Source organism: Lissotriton helveticus, chromosome 1_1 (genome assembly GCF_964261635.1).
Source record: "Lissotriton helveticus chromosome 1_1, aLisHel1.1, whole genome shotgun sequence".
Lineage (NCBI taxonomy): Eukaryota > Metazoa > Chordata > Amphibia > Caudata > Salamandridae > Lissotriton > Lissotriton helveticus.
Genome location: NC_136057.1, coordinates 1,586,466,490 through 1,586,481,142, shown reverse-complemented (window position 1 = coordinate 1,586,481,142; position 14,653 = coordinate 1,586,466,490). Strand labels below are relative to the sequence as shown.

The 14,653-nt window shown below is 49.6% G+C and overlaps 1 protein-coding gene across 2 annotated transcripts in view; it reads right to left on the bottom strand.

Annotated features, from left to right (window-relative positions):
- The window catches only part of CSAD (cysteine sulfinic acid decarboxylase), a 251,253-nt gene that overhangs the window by 127,579 nt on the left and 109,021 nt on the right, over positions 1-14,653 (bottom strand). Inside the window, exon 2 of one of the 2 annotated variants that reach the window (XM_078687372.1) lies at positions 10,463-10,668. The exons of the other annotated variant lie outside the window; for it this stretch is intronic. Within the exon in view, the coding sequence (XP_078543498.1) occupies positions 10,463-10,668 (206 nt within the window). The remainder of the gene's footprint in view (positions 1-10,462; positions 10,669-14,653) is intronic. 2 annotated transcript variants of the gene reach the window in all.

Genomic DNA, 14,653 nt, shown 5'->3' with positions numbered 1-14,653 from the left:
TCAGGGGTGAGAGTTGGGAGTCGGGCATCAGCCCCACTCAACAAGGAGGTTAGGGGCGTATCTGGCGATTGCGCCGCATAGAGGCGCGTATAGAAAGTCGCAAAGGTTCCGGCTATGGCCACAGAGGTAACCCGAAGGGTACCGTCCTGCGCACAGACCTCCGGAATGATACGGTGGACTCTGGGATAGGAGACCAGATTATGGAGGAGTTTGCCATTCTCGTCTCCCCACCCATAGACCCACGCCACCGAGGAACGCCAGAGCATCTGGACCGAGTCCAGTGAGATCTGTCGGATTTCCTCCCGAATCATCGTGAGCTGCCGGGAGGGGTCTGCATGCCCAGCGGAGGCTTGCTCCGCCTCTAGTCGCGCAGCCCGGAGTTCCAGCTCCGCGAGCCGGGTCAACTGACCCGCCCTTTTGGCATGTACAAGCCCTCTCGCCATCCCGCGAATCACGGCCTTGCTTGCCTCCCACACAATTCCAGGTGAGTGAACCGAGTCTTCATTAGTTGCAAAGTAGTGGCCCAGCTCCTGTCTCAGTGTGTCGACCAGTTCGGGGTCTTTCAGGAACCAGGCGTTGAGGCGCCAAGTCGCTCGTGGGCCCGTCAATGAAGAGCCGAGCCGGAGAGATACAGGGGAGTGGTCGGACAGGCCTCTGGGCAATATGGCCACCCCAGAAACTAAGTGGCAGTCCGTGGCCTGAAGCAGGATAAGGTCGATCCGGGAGTGGGTGTGGTGTGAGGCCGATGTGTGGGTGAATTGTGCTTTGCGGGGGTTCCAGACCCGCCATGCATCACAGAGCCCCAGCGCCGAGGTCCAACTGGACAGAGCAACGGCCGAGGAGATCCGCGATGCCGACGGAGTCCTAGTCGAATCGAGTTGGGGCTGCAAGACGGCGTTGAAGTCGCCTCCTATCACCGTGAGGCCGTGCGGAAGAGAGGAAAAGACCTGCATAAGACAGCGGAGCGTTGGGGACAGGAGGGCGGGTGGAATGTAGATATTCAGGAGATTCAGAGGACAGCCCTCCACCGTGCCTGATATCACCACATAACGCCCCTGCGGGTCAGTGGAGACCTTGTCAGGGTAAAGGGAAGGCCTCTCCGAGGCAGGATGGCCACTCCTCGGGACCCGCGCACGAACCCAGAGTGCCAGACCATCGCGAACCCATAACGGGCCAGGAAGTTACATTGTGTGCCTAGGAGATGGGTTTCCTGAAGGAGGAGAACATCCGCTGCATGCCGGTGGGCTGCCCGAAGGACGGCCGCGCGCTTGATATGGTACAATAGACCATTTACATTCCATGAAAGAACATGGAGGGGTTTAGTCAGCGAGTACGCCATCGGGGAAGGGGAGGATAGTTGTGGGACTGTGAAGCGCCGGGAAGCTCACCTACAGGGAGGGAACCAGTAACGCTGTGCATAGGCAAGAGGAACCCTACAAGGATAAGGGGTGGATCAGGATCATAGAAGGCCCAATGAAGGAGCCAGAGGGGAGGTGGATCGACCGCACGCGGTCGTTCCTCCAGGCGGCCCATAGGCGGCCAAAAATAACAAAGTAGTAAGGAAGAGGAGATGCATAGCAAGCGTGAACCCACTCGCTACATGTCGTCAAGAAAGAGAGCTGCAACCAACCACCCGTAGGTAGCACCAACGATGGCCGAGGAGCGGCTAAACAGAGCTGAACTAGAAGGCAGCCCGTAGGCAGCCAAAAACAACAAACCAGAAGGCGTCAACTGACTCAATCCCCACCCCGTACCCCCCAACTCCCCCCACCCTACACTTCAAAACAGGAAGCATCTGTCGCCCTAAAATCAGAACCCACAACCCCCCTACCCAGGGGAAGGTGCTAAACTAAAACGGTTAGCAGGAAGCGGTAGCACCAGACAAGAGTATGCTAAGGAGGACCCCCCTCCATATCACAGGATTCATGGTAACAGCTTTAACACAAACATTCAAGGATGGTCAGAACAGCGGACAACAGCAGTAGATCCACCAATGATAGAGAGGATGTAAAACAAGCAGGAGAAGGTGGACAAGGTCAAGGCATGGCTACGAGAGCCTTGACAAATTGCACTCGTTTCTCCCAGGAATACATCATGGACAGTCAGTTCCACGATCGACGGGTCAGGCCCTGAGGACCCGTCTGAGCGGGACCGGAGCACTAGGCCCATCCAGTAGAGAGCAGACATCAGGCGAGGATGGTTCAAACCTCCACATCCTCCGAAGAGCCACGGATCACAGGGCTGCTCGATAAGTCTGAGGCCGACCTTGCTTTCCGCAAGCCCATATTCAGCTCAGGGGTCCCTTCAATGACAACCAGGGATGGGGAGGGGGGAGCAGAGGGGAGGGCACTCTGCCCCGCAGGTGGGGACGGGGGCCGACGGGATCCCTTCCCCGGCGACCGGGAGGCCTCCCCTCTTCGGCGGGAACCGGTGCGGCGTCTCCGCGGCCCATGCACCTCACGATCCAAGTGGGTTGAAGGCCCCTGAGCCGGGGACGGGGCTCGTCCCGGCAGGAGGGGGCGTTCCTCCGTAAGCCAGGTCCACGCCGCCTGCGGGGTGTCGAAGAAGAAGGTTTTGTTCTGGAAGAAGACCTTGAGGCGAGTCGGGAAGAGGAGACCATACCGCAGCCCCATCGCCCTAAGCTTTTGTTTAACTTCATCGTAAGATCTTCTTTGGGATTGGACCTCTCTGGAGTAGTCCGGGAAGACCATTATTCTAGATTTCTGAAAGAACCGGGGGCCCAAGTCTCTGGCCGCTCGCAGGATGGCATCCCAATCTCTGAAGTTAAAGATGCAAAGAATAATGGGTCGGGCCGGGGCCCCCGGGGGCAGCCTGGGTGCAAGTAAACGGTGGGCTCGCTCTATCGCGAACCATGGAGAGAGCTTCTCCGCGGGCATCCAGGAGCGGAACCAGGTCTCAAGGAAAACGGCGACGAACCCCTTCTCCACTCCCTCCGGGAACCCCAGCAGGCGCAGGTTGTTTCGGCAGGCCCGGTTCTTGGCGTCTTCAGCCCTGTGGTGGAGCTCCGACGTCAGCGTTTGAAGGCGGGCCACCTGGGTCTTGAGGGTGGTCAGGTCATCCTCCGCCGAGGAGATACGGGACTCCGCTTCCGTAATTCGCACCGTGGCGTTCCTTAGACCTTGCAGGATAAGGGCCACTTCTACCCTCACCTCTCCAATCTTGCTTTCCACGGACGTCTGAGATGCGCTAATCGCCTGAAGAATCGTTTATAGGTCTCCCCCTTCAGCCCCCTGAGGTGTCTGGGGGCCGGCGCCGAATTCGTTGTCCGGTCTCGTGAATCGATCCATGCGCATCTGGGTCGTGGGGACCGGGGTTTGCGTAGTCCTCCCCCTGCCCATGGTCCCAACGATGGAAGTGGCGATGTGCGGAGAGTGGTCCACTCCTCAGGGTCAAATCGCTCGAGGCCTAGGTTGGGCGCAGGTCTTCTGGTTCAAATGGTGGCGTTACACCCCCGCCGCCGGTCGTCGTCAGTCGGTCTCCCTATGACGCAGATATGAATGGGCAGGAGGCTAGGGAGTCAGGAGGGGGGAGGAGGGCCCCACCTCTCGGGCAGCAAGAGATGGAGCAGGCAGAGGGGTTGGTATCTGCCCCTGTGTTATGCCGCAGGTAGCGGCGGCAGAAGGTCGCCAGGCCAATCACCCTCTTGCGAGAGGCAGCACAAAGTCACAGCGAGGGAGTCCACAGGCGGCCCCCCGGCCACAGTCTCTCAGACCTCAGTGCCGAGCGGGATCCCCAATGCCGGTCGCAGGAGGCAATCCAGTGGTTAGGTCCGCTCGCAGTCCCCCACTGCCACCAGGATCCACGGAGGGCAGGGGGATGCCGGGGATCGGCCGGCAGGCAGTCAGGCAGGGGAGCAGGCACCCCCAGGGCCCACAGAAGCCCCGGGCCTTCACAAGGTAGCCGACCAGTCAAGGCCACCCAGCAGGTCCGCGGCCGAGGAAGGGCCGGCCCCCCAAGTCTCAGTTCAGCCGCCACAGACCACCAGGATACCAGCCAGGGGGGGGGGGGGCTCGCACAAGGATAACGCGCTCGACGACTCCCCAGCCTCCCAGCCCCCAGAACCGTTTACGGGCGAGGCCCCATGGGGAGACCCCCACCCCCCGATGCCACCTCACCTTCGGGCCTCAGGTAGCCCCCAGCCCCCAGGAGACGTCGGGGCAGGCTCCTCCACAGAGCGGCATCAGGGCAAGTCCGGCGCAGGCTCACAGGGCTCTCTCGCCTCCTCAGGGCCCAGGCTCAGGGCCGCCTGGGCCTCCCCAGTACCGCAGCCCGGAAGACGCCACTGCTCCGCAGCACCAGACGGGGCAGGCTCCGCAGCTCCGTAGAAAGCCTCGGCCCCCGTGTGTAGGTTCCAGCAGGGGAGGGGGGGGGGGGGAGAGGCACCGCAGCAGATCTGCCCACGCAGCAGGGCCAGGAGAATCAAGAGATCCGCAGGAATCGTGGATCAGAGCCACCAGGTCCGAGCCACCGCGGCCGCTCCGATGGGGGCCGCCATTTCGAAGAGGGCCTCGCGGCCCGAGAAGAACAGCCCACCCGGGGTGTCCCCAGGCCCCCAGAAAGATGGTCCGGGCACCAAACGATGCAGGTTAGAGAGGGGGGTCCGGATTCACAGGACCCCCAGCTCGATGGCAGCTGTGCAAGGCGGAATGCCGGCGGATGACGGATGGGGAGTCCAGAGCTCTCTTAGAGTGCGTCCGCCATCTTGACGCCCAGGCCACGCCCCCAGGAGAATACTTTTAAAAATCGGGTATTATATTATTATTATTCTATTTCCACACTGCTGTGACCCCTTCTGTTTGATTTTGAATCCGAAACACAAACTGTAGCTTCGGCTGACCCCAAACATTTAGCTGCATTAATCACTCAGTGGTTTTTGTTGACTTTTAGCAACGGAATGAAAATGAGTGACATTGATCAAGCAGTCTGCAGGAATCTGTGAATCGGAGCACATTAATCACCATTGGCTTCATCAGCGCCACCCGTGGAATATGTAAATTCGATTTCTGTCACTGATAATGGAAAATGTAATTCTTCGTAAAGCTGCTCTATGAAGGGGCTGTTGATCTAATCTCACCTAAGACAATACGTTGTGAAGACACATTATGCAGCGTCGACGTGGCCTATCTTGAGCCAGTAAATTAAAAGTCACCTTAAAAAACACAAAAAGATTACTTCTGTTTCACTCATTTCTGTTTCCTTGGAGTGCATTGTCAGAAGGTTGTTTACTGGCGAATAAAACAATGCATTTTTATTACGTTGCTCATCAAAGTTCCGTGACCACTGGATTGTCAAAAAGCAGTTTTCATACCTTTTCTGTCTCAGTGCCCGTACGCACACATGCACCTTTGATATTATATTTTTGGGCTGGGGCTGTCGCTATGTGCCTAAATCGATTGCTGTGTTGCATGTTTCGCTCTCGCCTACTGGTTCACCTTCTACTTCTCCTGCTTCCTGCGTCAGAGTCGCACGGCGTTATTTGGAATCGGAAGCGCCTCCAAATGAAAACAAGGACTAGGATAGCCTGCGAAGTTACGGTATTTGTGTCCATAGAAACAATGTTAAAACTGTAAAAAAACTTTTATGTTAAACTTTCATATTTTTTTTTGGCGCATTTTAATATTCTAACAATACTGAAGTAATTTTTTTTAAACTTACATTTATTGTGGTAATGGTATATGCGCAGTAGCCTATTTTCGAGATAATGGTGTTTGCGTACTAGTAGCATGCGTAGTAAAAGAATGCAAAGTAATTGGATCTGCGAAGTAAAAAATGCGTAGAAATGGTAAATCGTAGTGGTGGCCGTGAAGTAAAGGTAGAATACCCCCCTATGCATGTCAGCCCAGTTGCCAAAGTGCTTCTGCGCTTGAAGAATATTTGCATGCAGTTCCATTTCTAACCCTGTCATACGTGCCAACACACCAGTCTCAGCAGGGTGACTCCCAATTTTTTAAACCACATACAGCTATATTTTGGCTATCTCCTCCCTAAAATTGCCTCCAAATCAATGCAAGTAAAATAAATTCCTCTGATTTTTTTTAAACGTTCCTCTTTCTTGTTTCAAATGTTGGCATTATGCCATATGTGGTGTTGTACTTCACTGTGTTCAAGGAGAGAGCTAGCCTGTCTGGAAGTTTGTGTCCTGAAAGAAATGTGTACTGGAAGTACCTATGATTCAAGTACACATGTCAATATTTAATAATACTTAGTGTGTTTAATAGACAGGCAACTGTACTTTCCTGATAATTTGCATTGGTGTAAAATGCATTTGGAAAAAATGAAACTATTAACAAATCTAACTAAATTAATCAGGCATCTTCTGCCTACTTTGGGAGTGTTGAAATGTGGGGATCCCGTGAAACATGGAGGTCATCTCCCTTGAGATGCCATCAATTAAGCACTATGTTTCCAGCTTTAGGCATGTCACTTACAAATCATCAACATCATAGTTTGTGTAATTAGTTTAACTGAAGCCAACAACCCCTTCAACGTTAAATGCATTAAATTGCTTGGTGAGCGGCTACCCTGGCTAGACTTGACGGCGTCCCAGGGAGCCGCGGTGCACAGTTTGGGAACCACTGCACTATGCCCTAAGAGGGTTCCTTTACTAAGTCAATGGGACCCGAAGACAACCCACCTCCCCTGCTCACAAGCATGTTGTATCATCTTTTGTTAATTGCTTACTTGAGGATCAAGAACTTGCCACAAGGAGGTCTCATATAACAATTCATCAGGACCAGCTTAGAACTGTAAATCCTTTTTTGGGCCCCTACTGCCCACCAATGCATGAGTAAACACCAATGTGATTTTGTGTGTTTAACAGACAGAGTGCATGCGCCCAATGGGACATCAGCTAGTGCAATACTCAGACAGGCCAGTATGTGCTACTGTCGTTTTTGGCCTGTGTACTCCCAAGACAATATGTACCACACCTCAACTGTCAGTCGAGGTTACTGTTGCTGAAGGGTGTTTCCTGATAAATGATGGGGGTGGTACTAGATTGTGACAAAATGTAAGCTGAACTCACGAAGAAGTCCAAGCAGCTTATGATGCCCATGTCACTTCTCTTTCTCTCACCTCTAAGTTACCCATGTGGTATGCTTTCTCAAGGCATCATAACATGTCAGGGAATAACCCTTCCCCTGTGCCATCAGAAGCTCATCACTGCAAGAGCCATTATTTAAATAGCCTTAGTTTGAGGAAACATACTATAGAATATGTCTTCAAGTCAGGAAGGCGTTGGAGCCAAATCAACTTCCACACTGCTCCTGAAAGGCACAAAGAATGAGAAGGAGGGGAATGATATGAACAGCCACTCCTATCATATTGTCTTTGTCAAGAGTTTAGCAAAGAGTACAAAAGTTCAGGAAAAGATATTATGCACTACTCGTGCAGACATCAAACATTTTGCTGAACGCTGCACTCAACACGTGGTCAAATATCCCCACCTCTTAGACTGCACTGGCATTTCCAGTCCAGTCACCAGGGGTAATCCAAGAACTGCGCAGAACATCGGCAAGAAGGACTACAGTGGGAAATGGAGTTCAACAGTGGGCAAAGGAAGTCAGAAATGGATTTGTCTTGTGCCTAAAATGCCATGAGTTTCAGGAAGGAGGTGTTCACAAGCCTTATAAACTGTCAATTTTAAGAAGGTGGTCTGTCCAAACAATTCTATCTGAGGTTCCTAACCCCAATGAACTTGAGTGTTTTCCTGTGATGTCAATTTCCGTTTGATTCGCTTATAAGAAGGCATTTACAAGTGATAGAGGTTTCACAACACTTTAATTACTTTGTTTTTGTCACATTCGTTGACCACTTGATAATATATTTGTCTCTAATTTTTGCTTCTTCCTGTCAGGCTTTTTACCGGAACTACTTTCAGATATCCCTGTTTGGACCCCTCCTTGATGTCAAATTGAGTTCGACTCCTTGCTATTAACTTCTCTCTCAGTCTTCCCCCTTAAATCAAGAGTTACAAAATTGGTCAGGAGGTTTTTTACCCTTTCAGTTTTTGCCTCCTAACTGGGCCCCACTGATGGAGCAAGGTTTCATACGTAAGAAACTTGCTTGGATTTAATCCTCTCAAATAACATGTAATAATGTAACCAATATGTTTGTGGATACTAATAATTGCACTACACAACATTTACTTCATTTAGGGGAAGCTTATCAATGTGATTCACTAACAAGTAATCAGAGTGGCTTAATATGGCTGGCGAAAACGCGGGAATTGTCTGCGCATGCGTCTACTGCATCTACGTAGTATGACGTCTTTCGCTTTGGTGGGAAATCTTTGCAGCTGCGCCGTAGTGTTAAAGATGGCCGCTATGAACTTCACATGCTAATGCACATGGCTATGCTTAGACTAAACCTCCCATGTCTCACTAAACTGCTAATGCAATAGTTAAAATAAGTTAAGGGGCTTAGAGTCGGAATAAGTGGTATACAGTGGATTCATTTATTTTTGTATTCTAATGGGTTTTTCTTTGACTTTGTAATTAGTTTGTATTTGGGCCTGGAGGGTGACTGAAATCTCAATCTTGGCTGGTTGTGCGCATGTGTGTTGGACTCAGTCAAACTCCATGCTGTGACATTGAAACTCTGTCAAGGACAGTTTAACCAAGAAACGCGCCTGGGAATACCACCTCTTGAACCGGAGAGGGGAAGGAGAAGATTTCAAATTTTGTATACATTGTAAATGAATTAAATGAAATGTGACTGGGTGAATAAAGCATGGGAAAGTGAAATTAAGGGGAGGGAACGTAGAACAATAAGCATAAGAAATTGACATTTCATTAGTACGGTGTGATGACCTCTCCCCATCTCATTGTCCAATCACAAGTAGGGAATACACGAAAATTGAAACATTGGGGGGTGGTACACACACTGAGAATAGTATAACTAAGGTAGGCTCAGTCAGTTAGTTTGTCAGACTTGTCACGGACCTATCAACGACCCATCATTGCTGCGGAAAACGGCAGATGCCACGGAAGTCAAAGCACTCTGACAGAAGAATCGAGAAAGGAGAGATGGAGAGAGAAGAGTCGGAGAGATTGCTGAGGGAGAAGAACCAGTCCATCTAGAAGGGGAAGAATCAAGGAGAGGAGCACCACAGAGGGGTGTAATGCTGGTGTTGCACTTAGAAGGGGTTACCTGTCATGTCCTGAACCTGTCCTTATCTGTTGGCTCCTGACTACTCGGGAGTCCCTTTTCCAGCTACTTGGCCAATGGGTTGGTCTTCACACCATTCTAGGTACATATAAATCTGTGTGGGATGTCCTTGTACCATTTCCTTTTTCCACCATTCCCAGGTACCAACGTCATGAGATTTTACAAAGTCTTTACGATTTCATTGGTTCAGTTCTCTATAAAAGTTGGTGTTTGACATGTATTGGTATTTGACTCACAAAATTATTGTATAGATAACGTTTTAAAACTCTCCTGAGTCTGTGGTCATTCATGTCATTTATACCTATTATGCTAACAAGCTGATCTATCGACCAGAGGAAATGAAGAGCTGAGGTGTTAAGGTTTGGTAAGAATCGGTGTACAGGTAAAATACATTTCAAGGTAAACTAAGTCCTGATCTCCAGCGGATGATTGCCAGCTTATTGTATGAATGTTTTATGGGCCCAGGTGAGTATGGTGTTTTAGAATAACCCAAGCTGGTAATCTCGCTGCATCACCATTTAAGGAAATACTTGACACAATGCTAGCAGGAGGAGTCACACTTTCCTGAGGCAGTCAAGAAGGAGACTCAACAGACCTTCTTACCGTTCAATCCTTGATACAGACCCTGGAGTGATTCGACTAGTTGCCTGTAAAACGAGTGCAGGCACTGTAGGCACACCTCCTAGCACATGTATGTAAGGCTGTGCATAGTCAAGCGAGGTTAGTTTGGACACAAATTTTGAAGCTCTCCTGGACCTCAAAGGAACCATTCTCAAAAACCCTTGTGCTGTGAATAAAGTTACCTACTTATACCACTCTACCTTGAGAATCCAGTTAATTACTTTGTATCAGTACATGGTTATCCTTGACACCATGCATCCCATGGGCTCACTGTACTTGGTTTCATCGTTGTCAGTCTTTCTGCAAACGAGTGTGATTTAGAACATCCCTCAGTTGGTAATTTTCCTAGTCTCTTTGTGCTGCTGGACACTGCGCTTACCTTGAAATCTCAAAAAATGTAATTTAGTATTAAGCACAAAGCACAGCTTTGGTTAATATAACTTGGCGATTGTCACCTGGGTGCAGAGAAGCCCAGAGTACTCTGTTAATTCATCCATAGAATTAAGTTGAATCCATCCAGCGCCTATGGTCCGTGGGCCAGTCGAGCGTCCTTCCGTTCTGCTGTGGGCCACACTCACTTGCAGCCCTGAAGCAACAATTAGTCATAAATACATTATCCCTCTTTGTACACTTCAGGCCCTCCTGCACCTACCTTTCCAGAGGCTTCTGTTCCTTTCTGAACAACCTCTTCCATGATCATTTGAAATACGTCCTCCAAGAATTGTTCCCTATCACCTTTCCTCTGGGAGGCTGGAGTAATGGCATTTTCTAATTCTGTAGCATTGTTATGCACACCACAGCCAAGCTCTATGTGAGGATCCGTACCACTGCTGGCTTCAAACACGGTTGCCTGCAGCCCTAAAAAAAACAACAACATTTAGTTCGCACCTCATTTATGCTGTATAGATACATGGCTTTTGTGCTAAATGCTGCATCTATTATGCACATACATCACTCAGATGCTAGGTACATCATTACAACATCAGTTCAAGCATCATTCAGACAGCACAAACAACATGAATGCAAGCATCCCACAGATACATAAACTAAAGAGCACAGGGAGAAGGATGTAGTCTTCTACATGTATACTTCGACACATGGACTGTAAAAAACACACAAGACCCCAGTGATGTCAAAAATGGACCACTGCAACATGGCGTACTATAGCCTGATCAAGAACAGCGTACTACATTGCAAAGGATTCAGAACCAGGTGAACAAAGTCTGTATCAGGCCCCACGCACGTGGCTGGCCATTTACTGGACCCTGTCTTCACAAATATACCTTCCCTTGTGGTTCTACCTCCTGTCCCGTTAGATTGGTCTGATCATTATTTAGTCCCTATGTTGATTCACGATATTAGGCCAGCGCGCAACTTAGAGAATACTTTCTCTTTTAAGCGCCCCTGGCATAAATTGAACTGGGAGCAATTTCAAATTCATCTTGCTGTCACCTCTCCAGCTATGCCGGCTGACCCTAACAAGGCCAATTTGGTCTTCTGTAATTGGATTACTCAGCCTTTGGATGGCCTTATTCCAGCCAAGTTGTCCATGAATCTTCATCCTAAATCTAATCCGTGGTATAACGTCAAATTAGCAGCCTTATGTAAGACCTGTAAGAAGCTGGAAAGAGTCTGGCGATGGGACTTTGACTCTACCTCCAAGGATCTCTTTACGCGCAGCTGTTAAGTGATACCACAGGGCTATCCATACAGAGCGCGCAGCTTTTTACGCTGATCAAATCAGCAGGAGTACTAATCCGGCTAAGAGCATTTTTTCTATAGTCTCGGAGCTTAAAACACAGAAGTACGTTACTGGCTCATTGATTACCTCTGATCGGCAGTGTAATGAGCTTGCAACCTTCTTTGTTAGGAAGGTTAAGGATATCTATAAAAGCTTCCCTATGGTCCTTATAGGCGCTCCGGAGACACTTTGTGTCTCTACCAATGGTACCCTTGAGGTATTTCCCCCTCTTATTGCACTTTGTTCCAAGGTCAAGTCAGGCTCCCCTTCTGACCCCCTGAAGCCTGGCCAATTCTCAAAAATTCTTCCGACCATTATGCACTCTTTGGAACAGGTGATCAATAGGTCCTTGAGTGAAGCGGTTGTGCCCAAGGCTTGGAAACAGGCCAGGGTAGTACCGCTGCTCAAGAAACCGTCCTTAGACCCCAAAAATCCTGAAAGTTTTTGGCCTATCTCCCTGTTACCTTGGACTGCGAAGATTACAGAGGCCTACAATAATTCCCTTCTCACAGAATATTTCACTGCAAATCACAGGCTTGACCAGTCTCAAAATGGCTTTCGGCCCGGCCATAGCACCGAGTCAGCGCTCTTGGCTGTGACTGAACATCTGTGGAAGGCCTTGGATGCGGGACAGACGTCGGCACAGATCCTTTTGGATCTCAGTGCCTCGTTTGATACGGTGTCTAATGGTATCCTGCCGATTCGTCTGTCAGAGGCTGGTGTTACTGGCTCAGCACTTAAGTGGCTGTCCTCTTTTCTTGTTGATAGGACGTTCCAGGTGATTGCCCCCCTTTCTCTTCTGGTGCTTTCCCTATAGGCCAGGGGGTCCCACAGGGCTCGTCCTTGAGCCCTCTGCTCTTCAATCTCTATGTCCAACCTTTGGCTGGTGTAGCCAGGAGCAGAGGGTTGACCATGGTCTCTTATGCCGACGATACTCAGTTGGTGGTGGCTCTCTCGAGCGACTCCGAGCAGGACGCCAGGAAATTTCAGGGTGACCTCTTGGTAGTTGCTGAGTGGATGACCGCCAACTGTCTCCAACGCCAACAAGTCGGAGGTGTTGTTGGTGGGAGGGAACAATGATCGATGGAACGAGCGTTGGTGGCTCGAGACTCTAGGTATGGCCCCGGTCCCCAAGCCTATAGTGAAAAACCTGGGGGGTTGGATCGACACCTCGCTCAATTTTCAGGCTCAGACTAAAAAGGTGGCGGGAACTTGTTTCGGTCTGTTACGCGGGCTCACATCTATCCTGGCCTTCTTTGATGCCCCGATTAGGCAGATCATTATTCAGGCTTTGATCTTGCTAGGCTCGATTAGGCCTGCTCTCTGTACTTGGGAGCTAACAAGTCCGAAATACCGAGGTTACAGAGAGTTCAGAACGCGGCCGCAAGATCTCTCCTGGGCCTGCGTAGAACCTGTTCAGGGACTAGTGCTATCCATCATCTCCACTGGCTGCCTGTGGACAGGCGAATTGAGTTTAAGGCACTGTGTATAGCCTATAAAATTCTGAAATTGGCTTCCCTGCAAATTCTGATTGATCTTCTCTTACCTTATACTCCCACGTGATCGCTTCGATCGATGGGCCAATGCCTGGTCGTGATTCCCCGTGTGAGTAGGGTTCGTGCCGGTGTGCGCTCTTTTCGTAATAGAGCTGCCATTCTGTGGAATTCATTGCCGGCCCACATTCGAGGGCTCACCAATTATCTTCATTTTAGGAAAGCTATCAAAACATTTCTTTTTCCTTCCCTGTAGGCCCCCTGTTCCTTATGTGTGTGCTATTTTCTTGTTGCTTAGCGCCGGGACGCCTCTTAGCTGGGGTAGCTGTTGCGCTCTATAACATTTTTAACATAACATAACATAACCTATAGTTCTAAAGAAATTAAGACACACTGTACCACCACTGAAGGGCCAATACTGACTCACAGAGGAGCTGGAGCAAATATGAAACCTTTGTGTGCAAAGTCAACTGGGGCAAAGGAAAAGGTCACCTCCAGATGCCAACACCATGTCTCACCCAATTAAGAAACTTATAATTCAGGCACTACTGGACCATTTCATAGCCCAAATTCAGCAATGGATGAAATGTGACCTAAACTACACAATAGTAGGAGACCTCAACATCACTGACAGGATAAAGTCTCCCCCCATATCCAAACTAAACGTCCTTGCCTTCAAGCAGGGTATGTAGACCACAATGTTCAGGCAAGCCTTTGGGTCCTAGGCCACTGTTGCCAATAGGACCACCTCACCCAGAAGGAATGGGCCCCTCCTTGAAAAGGCACAATAGCCACAGAAGTAAATCTTTGGCTCAGAGTCCCTTATGATCAGTGGAGTTACTTCTTCTAATGTTAAAGAGACCACCCAAGGGAACACATGACTATTCAATGCCAAGCAGGTTTATGTGAAGTAATACACCCCACAACCATGAATAGGGAGTAGCTCCATGGAAATCCTTAGAGACCAGGTCACTTGCTGGTGCTCTACGGAATATATAAATGCATAGAGTGAGTACATAAGTAAAGGCAAAGCAAGATTCCACCACACATAGAATAGGGACAGACTAGGCAGCAGCAGAGCAAGCTTCACTCACACACCAAAGAAGTAAAGTACGGCAGTTCTGCTCATATGCACCGTAGTAGGTACAGCACAGGCAACAGCAGCATTGTAAGATTCTGTCACACCATAAAAAGGTTCCATCCAAGTACCAACGAGGCAAGCTTATTTGCACACACAACATTTTCTGAACAAGTAGTATGATTGCAGGCTTCCGTCACATACACAGAAATCAGGACTACATATGCAATAGCAGCACATGCTTTTCTCTTAGACACAGTGGGAGAGCACGGCGAGACTAGAGTAATGGTCCATATGTCCCACTCCTGGGCACCAGGTGCACCATGAGCAACACGGATACAGCTTTCCTTTCTACACAGCACCTCTCTTCCTTCAAGACAACACCGTAAATGCCTACACTGTCCTGGCTGACCATCTATCATATGAGAGACATGCTGGAGCCAACCCATCCCATCTAACAATCATCCCAGCCTTCTGCCTGTCTTGACAAAAAATCTAGACCATCTGACTGATACGCCCAGTATGCAAACT